This window comes from Sparus aurata, chromosome 15 (assembly GCF_900880675.1).
Source record: "Sparus aurata chromosome 15, fSpaAur1.1, whole genome shotgun sequence".
NCBI classification, from domain to species: Eukaryota; Metazoa; Chordata; class Actinopteri; order Spariformes; family Sparidae; genus Sparus; species Sparus aurata.
In genome coordinates, this window is record NC_044201.1 from 14,459,448 (window position 1) to 14,472,000 (window position 12,553).

Sequence of the window (12,553 nt, forward strand, 5' to 3'; positions counted from 1 at the left end):
AAATAAACAAACTCCTCTTTTACATGACTGAATAAACAAACTGACCTTAAAGGACAACACATGCACTGTTTTACCTCGTTTATATTTAGCAGACCCCCCACCTTTTTAGCTTCAGACAGTGGTCTGAGGACCTTATTTTCCTCTGAGAACGGCTTGTTTATTAAGTTATTGAAAGAATGCGTAGTTCTGAGTTTGTATTATTATCTGTTTGAATTTCTTCTCCAAAACAACAGAGTGCCCCCTTAAGTTTCTTTACCCTGTTTCTCCTCTGATCTGTTTTTTCTCTCATCTCCATCTCCCTCTCTGTCTACCTTACTCCTCCCTCATCTCTCTCTTTCCAAGCTCCTCCCTCTTCACCCCCTACTTCCAACGTCCTCTCTCCGTGCTGGGCCCCTCTGTCCTGGCACTCAGACGGCTCCTATCACTTCCATCAGCCTTGCCTCAGTCCTTGTCTCTGTGATGTTAAATACCATCCCTTTACTCAGCTGCACCTAATTTTCTCCCGTCCCTCCCCGTCTCCCTCTTATCTCCCCTCTCATTTCTCACACCACCTATGGCAGCCAAGTCTATCCGCCGAAGTTTATACATGTTTCCTTCTTTCTCCACTTGTTTTTTTTTGATCCCCTGCCTCTCTTTTTGTCTCTGTTAAACGAGCCTTTCAGAGCTTGTCAGTCATCGGCTTCACCTCTGTATCCGTCCGAACACAGAAAGAATGGAAGGATGGTGACGGATTGGTTTGTGCAGGAGGCGCTGAGCGTTTAGAAAGGGAGGAACAGAACCAAAAAGATGTTCTTTGTCTGGAAAGTCTCGTCCCGGTTATCTGTCGAGCAGCCGGGTAGCCCTCCGAGTCGTCACTATAACTTCCTATGGCCTCTTTGCACTACTTGCTGAGCTAACAACCACTCAGGAACATAGATTTTCTTTTGGAATAGACCATTTCACCTCTAGCTATTAGATTGGCTGTTTCAGTCTGCACATCAGTCTCCTCTCTCACTGAAGTTTCAGGAAACCATTACTGCATTCTCTGTTGGTATAAGTAACTGTTGAGATGGATATTGTGAGCAGAAAAACATTGGGCTGAAAAAGAGCCAAGGAAGCTGCAGGGGTAACCATGAATTACAGGGCCTTCAAGCCGACCTGGGGAAGAGAAAATATAAGAGGGAAGATAAAGAAATTCAGTGGTGAGCTCAGTCTTCACTTTCAGTCCAGTAAAGAAAAAGAAGTTGACAGCTTTTCTCTTCCCTCTTCTTTCTTCTTTTCTCTCTCCTTTGTCCAGACCACTAATAGCTGGGTCCTGTCATACTCCTCCATCCCTCTCTTCATCCTTGTTTCTTTTCAGGGGGGAGATTGAGGGATTGTGCCTGTGCCATGACCAGACTCTGTCTCTCATTTTGGTTTGATAGGCCGCTCTTTACTATACAGCAGAAGACTGTATATATCATTTCGGGCTGTAGAGAGTTGTTATTGTTTTTATAGCACTACATTTTCACATTTTTCATTAGTTTTTACCTTTTATTTCATTGAGTTTTAAATTCAGTTTAGTTTCAGTCAGTTTCCAAAGAGGGTTTGCTCATTTTTGTTAAGTTTTATTGTTTAAAAACCTTTAAATTCAGTTTAGTTTTCATAAGTGTCATTATTAGTTTTAGTTATTTATTGTAATATTGGGAGTATTTGATCAGTCACGAGATTGAATTGTTTAGAACAGGCATTACAATACACACAAACAATTTGTAAAGGAAGTTGACTCACTGCTATGTACACATCCCAGTCTCAATACATGTTCATGCACCATTACTCTTCATGCTTGTTGACATTTCCTGTGTATTTAAACTGTAGTTTAGTTAGTCATCAAGTATACACTATTATTTCAGTTACTTTTAATCAAGCATCATTTTTTTCGGGTAACTACAATGTTTACTCGCATACTTTTAGCTTTTACTTCTGTTTTACTTAACAACCTTGCAGTAGACACAAAGGTGGGACTCTGATATCTACTTTTGGTAGGGGAGAATTTTTAAAGGGGGGCACCAAGAGTAATACTATAACTCTGCCAGCTAAAGCACATTAGGCTGCCTACTTTACTCACATGTCTGTCTTTACTCTGTTTCTTCTTTCCATCCACCCTCTAAGAAGTCGGGTTGAGTTGAGGTGCAATGTCAGGCCTATAGTGGAAGTGTGTGCGTCTCACTGCTAACCACCTGTGTGTGAATTAAGCATGTAGAGGTGTGTCCGAATGCAGTGTTGAAGGAGTCCATAGAAGTGATGTAGAGTGTGAGACTGTCACACTGTCTGTGCTGACAGTTGCGGATGGCTGTAGGTTGTTGGGACACGGAGAGCATCCGATCAGTGTGTGTGTCAGTTTGCAACTACAGATGCATAGCATTCCACACCGATCCATCTGTTGGCAGAAGCACTTAAAGCATGTTCGTGTCCCCTGCTTCACTCTGAAATGCTCGTTCCCCTTCACAGCCTGGACCTTAATCTGAGCCTGTATACTTTTTGCACGAATGTATGAATTTATGGATTTAATTTGTGGTTTTCCACTTTACCTTATTGTGGGGCAGAGCAGTTAGGTGGCTACAGAATATGAGTCTGCCTTGAAGGGAAAGCCTGACTCTGAATTCTTCTGTTTATGATTTGTCAGAGCAGCCTAGTTCAGTTTCAAGGCATCCTCTCGTACATGTAAAAACAGGCAGCATATTTTCTATATAGGCCCACTGACAGATGGGTCATGGTCAGTGAGCTTGTATAAGCAACAGCTTATTCCAGTGATGCTGTTCCCTTAGTTTTGAGTTCATTATGCCATCTGTGTTATTTTCTTTGTTCAAAGTTGAAGCATCCAGCCCTTCTTGACCTCAGTTGTGTATAAAACTTTGCTTCATGTTGGTGAAGTCTTTGTCCTCAAGTTTAATGTCTCAAAAAAACACATAAATATTATTGTGTGCGTTGAGACGGTGCAGCGGGCCCAATGCAGGCGCCTGCTTGTTTACAGAACTATCTCGACAGTTTGTTTGGAGCCATGTGATAGAACACAGGTCACTGATAATGGAGTCTCCTCCTCCTTCTACTCCTTTCTGTTCATTCAACCCCTAGCTCATTTCTTTTCCTTTGCCCCGCAGCTGTTTTTGTTCAGCTTGGTTTACTTTACATCCAAAATGTTAGGTCAAATACAGTCTTGTACCCATTTCACAAGCACACATTACAATATGCTGGAGTGTTTACATTTCCAGTGAAGCACTGAAGACAACACAGAGAAACATGGCTCAGATAAAGAACTTAAATGGGGCTGGAGGTTGACCCAGGTGTCAGCCCTGAGGTCAGTTTACAACTTGTCAAACTTTAACCCTACAGGGTCTCTAGGCTAGTGGGAAAATGGTGATGCAGCAAAGGATCATTTGCATTATCCATTTAAAAAAAAAATAAAAAATGTTTTTCCTTGATAGAACAATTCAATAATTCATCAGTTTTCTGTTTTTTTTTTTTTTTACATTTTCTCAAATCGATTTAAATGATGTAAAATTACGTTAGCAGTTTACTCACTCTCTCTTTGCTTCATTCCCCAGGGACAGTACCGGCCTTCAGACCTCCTGTGCCCAGAAACCTTTGTCTGGGTTCCAATAGAGCGATGTGTACCCCACCTGGAGAACTCCCGCTACGCTCGTTTCAACCAGGATCCTGATGCAGGTACAACTATTCAACACTCCACTCTGCTGTTATCTTTATCCATTTAAGGCATTACACATCTGGAATTGGAGGCAATTGCATGTTTCTGTTCATCTGTACATTCTATACAGTTACATACATTTCTAACATTACTAACATACTGAACCGCAGCTGTGAGTTCAGTCTTGGATCCTCCAGTTTATTCAAGCACACCGTTCTGGATGAACCTATGAACCTCGTGTTAACATCTGATCTGGTTTCACATTGATGGCGTATTGAAACTGTGGTCTTGCTCCAAGTCACTGAACAGGGGTAAAGAGAGGGCCGGCAGCTCCAATCACACCGACTTCTCCCCCTACAATCCTTCAGTGTGATCAGAGCAGAGCCAGATCCGTCATTATGGAAGGACCACAGTGCCATTATATGAATAGTGATATCAGCAATAATAAACCACATGCGGAAGGTAGACTGGCAGACGCCTATTGCTTGGCCGGGCGAGGTGAGAGATGGGGGCCAGGGAGAGTGTTTAATAGAGTGTAAGTAGGTTTGTAAGGTTGAAAAGACTTTCTGCATAGGTGCATAGCCAGAAAGAGACTAAAAGATATTCTGTCTCCCCATTTCTTCAGTCCCCCTCTGCCCACTCCCCTGTGTTGATTCTGCATTTTCGGGCTTTAGGTGGTTTGAGGTGAATGTGCAGTCAAATTCCTACGGCTCCCACAAAAAAACTACTGAAGTAGTTTGCATCATATGGCCCTGCATGCTGAGTGGAAAGACTCGCACCTCATTTTAACCGACATTGTCCAATGGATGTGACACTGCTTGCGGAGAACTTTACCTCTTCGGGTAATGTGTAGTTTTCACTTTGAAAGAAGATGGCTGCTGCTATACTTGTCTTTTCCACACTGCTGTTCATATTAAGTACGATATGACTTGTCAACATTTCCACCTTCATAAAATTTTAGGCACCTCCTTGCAGAATACTGTTAGTCATAAAATGTGCATGGATTCTCTCGTTTTCTCACCTTACTGCGTGCATGTGGTAAAGTTTTACTTAGACACAGTATGGCAGTGTGGTCCCGTTGAATCCTGTTCCTCATATGAACAGAAAATTGGAGGCAAACCTTAGAGTTTCTGTGCCTTGTAGACAGTTGCTGTTTAAAGTGTTCCTCAATGTTGTGTTCACAATGCACATGTTAAGCAAACTGAAACACGGACTTGGAGTGACCCATAATCGGAGGTCTGAGTTCGAGCTCTTTTGAGTTCAGTTCGGTGCCGACTGAGTTCATTTTAAGGGCTGAAGGGGGACTAAATGTGAAAACACCATTTAATTTATGTATCTTTTGATTGAATGTAGAAATTGGCAAATCCTTTAAACCTACCATTGAACCATCTTTTACTTTATGCTTGCCCCTACCTGTTGGCAGGATATAGAACACCTAACCCTCTAATAACAATATTCCTACATAAAACCTTCCTCTGCACTGCATCCCTTTATACTCACCTGCAATGCTTGAATAAGAAGATGACTTGACCAATAATCTGTCTATTATCTAGGTAAAAAATATCACAACAATGTCTTAAAAAGTATAAAATTGACACGTCTGTTACCTTTAGACACCCTTTTACTTTATATTAATTATTATAGGAGCTGACTTGAGGTTGTCGGTAAGAATGTGCACATACTTGTGGATATTGCAAGTGCTTGTAACCTGAGTGGTTGAGTGTACAGAGGAAAGCCATCTCCTGTTTACCTGTGCCCATTAATCTGCATCAACAAAGAGGCACCAAACAGGAAAGAGCCACTAGATAGACAGTAATAGGAGATGTGAGAGGACAGAATTTGATTGTCAAGAGTACTGGGACAGATAGATGGAGGGTAAGGGAATGAGTAAGAGAAGATTAGATGGAGGGAGAGGAGGGGGGTATGTGATAAAAATGATTTTATAGAGACGGGAAGAAAAAGAGAGGGAGGCTGGTGGCTGTTTGCTGGCAAAAGGCGTAGGATAGTAGAAGAATATATGAATGTGGTTAGACAGCTTAAGAGTTTGTTGTGGTGAGGTCATACTTGGACTTAAAAAACCAACACTTCAAAACGTTTTCTGGCACGGATGCCTCTTTCCTCTGTCCCTTTTTTCAAAGGTCACATTGTGTGATGAGGAAAGGCTTGTGGGCATTTTATTGTACCATTCATAAAGCATCAAAGTTGTAGTACATGTCTTAAGGAAATTAGGATCCTAAACATTTTTGTGATTTCCTGGCTAGCTTTTGATGTTGACTCAAGTGGTGGAGAAAGCACCACACCCAGCAGAAATGAGGCAGTTTAAAAGACCATTAGTAGGATGGTCATTTACAACATTGCCATTAACAGCTTAGCCAGCGGTAGGTCTGACCTTTTCTTGTCGATCATACCACTAATCCCTGAGTAGGCACAAATTACTGAGGACAAAGTGGCGGTCTCAGAGTTGGCGATTTCCAATGTGGCCGGAGTGTGTTTGTGTGTCTGTGGCTCCTGTGGTGCCTTCGTTCCTGCGTAGACTGTTGATTTTGGATGGGTCGGGACATTATTTCAGGCCTAGCTGTCCAAACGCAGTGTCATTACGTTTCAGTGCTAGCTGTCTTGATGGTATGCTCTCAGGCCCGTTGCCAGACCGTAGTGGTCGTGTGGAGGTTTCAGTACTGCCCAGAAATTCACCCAGTGGTCAGTCCGTCACCAGGTCAGCCTGCCCTGTGTCATCGTGAGGTTGGCAGTATGGCACTCAGTTGAGGCCTGTGGCACAGTCCTAATTGGCAGTTTGTCTATGTGTGGCTTGTTTTTGGCTAAAATAAAGACATGTTAGAATTTGTTTTAATGGCCTGGGGAAGTCCTGACTGCATGTATGTAATGGTTTGGGAATCTCCTGGGTATCTTTTTAGGAAGTAACTATTTATTGCAGTCTCACAGGAATGTTTTTACTTCTCTCATTCCCTTTATTACCACTATTTTGTTTGTGTTGTCTTTGCTGTGTGTCAGTAGATATGCAATGTATCAGTATATGAGCTGACTGTCATCAACAGTTGGTTCAATGGATAACACCCTCATTTTGAATGACAATGAATTTACCTCATGAACTGAAGTTTGTTGATTAGCTAATGGTAATGCTCCCATTTTCAGTGCATTGACAAGCCAGAAGTTATATGTCAATTTTAGTCCAAAACAACCTTCAGCCATGTCCATATACACTGTGACAATACAACTTTCCATCCATTAAAGTGAGCGCCTGAACTGGCAACAGCTATTTTTGTGTATAAATTCAAGAAGGATTAAAACAACTCAACAGAAACCTTTTAGGAAATTTCTGTTTGACCAGAACTTCCATTAATTCCAATACCGACTTGTTATAAGTCCCTGCCTTGAACTCCAAGCCTCACCCAGGGGTGAAGAAGATTTGGGGTGCTGGTTGTGCGTTCAAATTGCTAGGGTGACCGGGGCTACAGAGCTGTCCTAATGAGGTGTATAAAGACAGCTAACCTAAAGTTTACTCAACTCTGTCCAGAGCAGCCTCACATTGATTATGAGTCTGTTGCTGACACATCGAGGGCCCTTAGGCTTCAGTGTGGCCTCTCGTGAACGCACACACAGTATGGACATGCACACATTTCTAAACGGCACATATGCACTATCTCTCACACACTTATAATCAGTGGTTGCTTGACAAAGAAAGGAGTAGGGGCCATTGCCCGCTCAGCAGGATAAACACTTGTGAAAAATGTGTGACACAAGTAGTCAGCGCCTGGACTTTAAGTGTGTCCAGCAGGCGCCAACGCACATTAACAAATTAAACATTGCATACACACATTACACTCAGTTGCACTGAAATATTGAAAATGTTAAAATAAAATATGTTCACTCTGTTTCTCCTTTTCATTTTTTACAAATTCACACACAATCATTTCCCATCAAGCTGATTGACTCCACTGACCCATTAGACCCAAGACCCCTGCCTTCTCTACTATATGTCAAGCTTTTAACATGTACACTTTCATATCTTGTCTCGCTGTCAGAACCACTTTGCTCTGCTCTTCACCGGGCTTACTGCTCCTTAGCCTGACTTGTACTAATGTTCCCAGTCAGAGAGGAGAAGAGAGAGATACCTCTCTCTGTTTCTGATATAATACAGGAGGTAGTTTTATTCCTCCCCGGATCTGCAGCATTTTTATCGCCTTTGAAGAATCTTTTCCTCATTTTAATAATAATAATGAAGAAAATATCCTTATAATCCAGCGGAATTCTCTTGTTGCTTTCTTTACGCTTGAGGTCAAAATTCCTGGTCAGCTACAGGGATCCAGGGTCTCACTTTCAAATGAACGGATGCATGCTAACACAAGGACTTGAACCCAGGTCTTCCGGTCAAAAAGAAGTCTTCTTACTACACCACCAGTTTGGCCTTTTTCCTTTCAAACTTGAGCCCTGTCTTGGATTTGCAACATTGGGTCACAGGAAGTGGTCATAACCTGATGGCCTGCCCTTGACCAGCGAGTGTTTAAAAGTTTAAGATGGATGGGAAGAGAGAGAGGAGCGTGGCGAGGTGTCGAGGCCCCTGGCCCGGGTCTGACCCTCTCACTCCCCGGCCCGACCCTCACACTCCTCTTCCCCCCGACCCTTGAACCTCGACCCCGAGGAGCTGTGACCTCAGAGTGGCGTGTCACTGAACGTCCGGTGGGCCTGGCGGGAACAGCGTCTGGAGCTGCTCAAAGTGAAGAGGGGGTTATTGATGGAGGATGGAGTGAGGGAAGAAGAAATGAAAGTTGTTTATGTGAGGAGCGGATGTTTGGATTGCCTGGAGTAAGAGGGATAGAGCCTCGGCTCAGTATTACGGCTGAGGTTAATAGACCATCTTAGAGCTCCTGCTATCTGCACAGTCTGTAAAATGTTCATTACTTAATATCTTCACAACAGGACAGTGGGGTTTAAGACCAGTGTCATAACTTTGCTTCAGTGTTGTGTAACTGGACTGTCGCACTGATAAAGAACATGAGGAGACACAAAGTGCTCAAAGAGACGACGCTGGAGGCAGCTCAAGTTATTAAAGAAGCATCGAACGTTTAAATATTTTCACTTGCTTCCCATCAGGACACATTAATTCTTCATGGACTAAAATTACTGTAATGTGAAAGTTACATAACATGTTTACGTCTCTTAAAGCACGTTTCCCCACATGCTGAGACTTTGCATACTGCTGATTTTCTTCATTTAAAAGTTTGCATCACGCATTAAATTATGTGACTCAGCAGATCTTTTTTTTTTTTTTCGAGAAGAGGGAAGACACAGTGGTTAGGGCATTACTGAACAGGGAAATGGGGCTAATAAATAAAACATGAATGCACAGTGTGGTTTCAAATTTATAAAAAAGAAAAAATGGAAATATGAAAATGTTTATGGGGACTGAGGATGTGAGCGCTAAAGAGCCTCTGGGCTTTGTGTTGATACCCAGCTCAGTTCTTTCCTCTGGCTTGCTTTTCAGGGAGACTCTATGTGCAAGTTTGATGCCGTAGTGGTACCTGAATAATTGGGACCTTCACTTACTGTATATCTACCTCAACCCACATGACTATTTAAATAATCACTGACGGGATTTTAACATTTTATTTTGTAGCTGCTGTCCTGTTGTAGTCATTAGCTGTATTTCCATCTAACTGTCAAGTGAATTTGTTGTGAACTTTTGAAATATTCCAAATGTTGCAGACGTGTGACACATGGCTGCAACAGCAGAAGAAGTAAAAGTCCTTGAACTGGAAACAAATCTGGTTGTTTGCCAGCCGCCAATAAGCCCCAAAGAAGGGGAAGAGGAAACAAAAACAGTCACATTGGCCATGTACGAGGAAATGTGGGAATTAATCTGGGAATTGATTTTATGAAAATGTCTAGGAAAGAAGCAAACAGTGGAAAAAATTGACCTCCTTTACTTCTTCTTGTTTCTTCTTCTTAGTCCTCTTCTTCTTCACCCCCCTTCTTCTTTCTCATCCTCTCCTCCTTCGTCCGGTTCTTCTTCTTCCTCTCCTTTTCCTTCATCCTCCTTCGTCTTTGTCTTCTTATTCTCTGTCCTCTTCTTCTTCTTCATCCTCTTCTTCTTCTTCTTCTCCTTGCTTTCCTTCTTCTTCGTCCTCTCCTTTTTCATCTTAAAGTTTGCTATGTCAGAACTTATTCAGGCGAGGTATTTCCATCTCCTGTTTTACATAGTAGCTCTTTTTTTTTTCCACAAAGGCAAAATACCCTCAAGCAAGCGTAAAAACCTTTTGGCAAAGTAAGGGACATTTCTTTCTTTACTTTTTGTCATTTCCATCAAACCCTGATCCATGTTGCTTTTAACCAGTTTATGAACACAAGCCTAGGAACAGCCAGAGTCCAGACAGAGTGCCTTTGAGCATATTGTAAACAATGGATCCCTTACATCTGGTAAAAAATACTTTTGTTTGTGGCATTACATCACAGTGTTTTCTCTCTATTGTCGTGTTTTCCCAGTTGATTAGGTGATCTGGAGGGATTTGGCAGCGCTGTGGCAAATATTTTCGGAATTAGTCCAAAATATGTGCGCTCACATCACTCGTACCACCTGTGTGCTCAGCTGTGAGCCACATGGGTGTTGTCAGGGGGAGCGGGAGTGGCGAGTGGGAGGCCAAATCTAACTCAAGCTCCTGTTTGACTGATGTGTCGCCACAGGCCTGGCCAGATAGTCCATTCCACAGACTTTTATCTTTGTCTCAGCTTGGCCAGACCAGGATGGCTCCATACGGGAAACGCTGATGGATATAAATATTGTATGTGGAGGTGATGTACATTTCAGGCATGACATAAATTTGACATTTTTTAGGCATTTTGCTCTCGGTAAAACAGCTGCATGCTAAGAGAAGATGAGCTAAGGGGGCTAAGCTAAGAGCTGAGGAGAGCGATAAAAGCATTTTGAGAGTCAGAGTAACTAGAGCAGGGATGTGGTTCATTGTGGTGATGTTAGATACTTTCCTGTGAGTGACAGCACAGACTCCTCACTTTTGACAGGAGTGAGAAGATGATTGGTGCGTGTGTTTGATTTTGGGACGCATTTGCTTTACATGTTACGTTGAGTTTGGTTGGCTCAGTTGATACTCCGCGCTGTGCTACCACTTGCACGTCCTCCTTGCGCCAGCTGTGGGCAGCTTGGCTAAACCTCTCTCTCCTGGAGGCAGCGGTTTTGGTGTCAGAGCGAGGGGTCATCGTTTTTCCATCTGACTCGCCAGGGGACCGTTCGTAGCTGCTAAACACGCACACTTTTGAGATTAGCATTGTTTTCTCTGGTCTAATGGGAGCTGGCAGTGTATGACACAGGGCCTGATGAAATGCTGAGCTTGGCGGGCCAGCAGGGAGCACGGCCCCGTAAACAAGGCCAACTAACTAGCCTGCTCACGCACCACTGTGACTCCAGGTTTAGGGCATAGGGGAATTATTGCTGTGGGGGAAAAAAAAAATGCCTTCTTCTCCTCCAACAGCTTCTCGGAAAATAATGGCGTATCCTTGCCAAGTCATTCAGAGGTTAACTCATAAGAACGAGGGAAAATAAGGACAATGTTTATTGTGCTCGATGTGTCTGCATTGCTCCTCATTATGTTCTCATGTGTGTCATTCCAGGAGACGCCCGGGTGCTGAAGGACGTGGGCAGAGCTCTGGTGCTATACAGACGGACCGTCATGCCCTATGCGGCCTACACCCGCAAACGCAAAGGCCCCACCGACGAGACGGAGGTGCAGCAGTACGCCGGCTTGGTCGGCCAGGACTGTGCTGAAAGGATTTTGCTGTACCGCGCCTGAACACACAGCGTCACACCACTGCACCTTTTTAGTATACGTAAAAACACACTTCCCAGCAATGTATGCCTGTTTCTGTATTTCCATGTGTCGCCTCACTGTCTGTGAAAGTGCTTTCTGCTGCTTCTCCTAGTAGTCTCACCATGCTTAGGCTGCAAAAATGCAGTAGCCACTCACTATCTACTGTATGTATGTATGTCACCTATCGGCCTCGTTCATCAGTTATGTCTTGTTCACATTTGTTTTATGATTTAAAGTTTCTTCGTCCCCTTTTTGTTTGATTTGCCTCCCCAACAGGGATTGGTCCCTTGAATGTTATCAGTGCTATCATGTATTCATCGCTTTGATTTTTTTTCATTCTCAAGCCCTCGTGCTTCATGATGTTGTAAAAGAGCGTCCAGCTACACACAGGGTACAGCTCTCCACTTACCTCACACCAACTTGTGTTGCATCGCCACTTGACGAACATGTTCTCCTTTGAATGTCCAGTGATTTTGAAGGTGGTTTTCAGTTGCTTGCATTAAATACCAAAACTTCAAGCTGACTCATACCTCACCACAACATTGCAAAGACTTTTATCACTGGGTTTAAGTGAAGCAAATAACTTACTGTCTTCAATGTTTTTGTCTGTTATATTTATAGCTTTATTTGCTCTTTTCTTAAACTGAATAAATGGGTTGTATATTCCCTGCTTGGAGTTCGTGACTCTCCTTCACACGATCATTATGCAACACAACCCTTAATCCGTAAGCAGTGGGATTTTGGAAACGGCGTCCTCTTGCTGGCTCAAACTGTGTACATTTTTACACATACAGTAGTAAGCTTAGGTCTCTGAAACACATGCACACACAGAGATAAGTGCGAGTTGGACATATTGAATTGGCCCAGGCAACAGGTGTCAGATATATGGCAGAACACAAATGTGAATGGCTTCTCGCCCCCAAACAGGGTGTCAACAGCAGTCCAGCTCTCAGCCAGGCCAGGGATCGTCTGAGCTGGTGTCAGCAGGCAGGGTTCAGGTCTTTAAGGCACAGTGATTTTTAACTCACAAGCTCTTTGGTCATGGCAGTGGTTC

General features: G+C 43.1%; 1 protein-coding gene across 4 annotated transcripts in view; it reads left to right on the forward strand.

The window, feature by feature from the left end:
• Positions 1-12,175, forward strand: part of ate1 (arginyltransferase 1) — a 59,943-nt gene extending 47,768 nt beyond the window's left edge. For all 4 annotated transcript variants that reach the window (XM_030442387.1, XM_030442389.1, XM_030442390.1 and 1 more), the window contains 2 exons: positions 3,564-3,684; positions 11,303-12,175. In XM_030442387.1, coding sequence (XP_030298247.1) covers positions 3,564-3,684; positions 11,303-11,481 — 300 coding nt within the window. In that variant the 3' untranslated portion in view covers positions 11,482-12,175. The remainder of the gene's footprint in view (positions 1-3,563; positions 3,685-11,302) is intronic.
• The last annotated feature ends 378 nt before the right edge of the window (positions 12,176-12,553 follow it).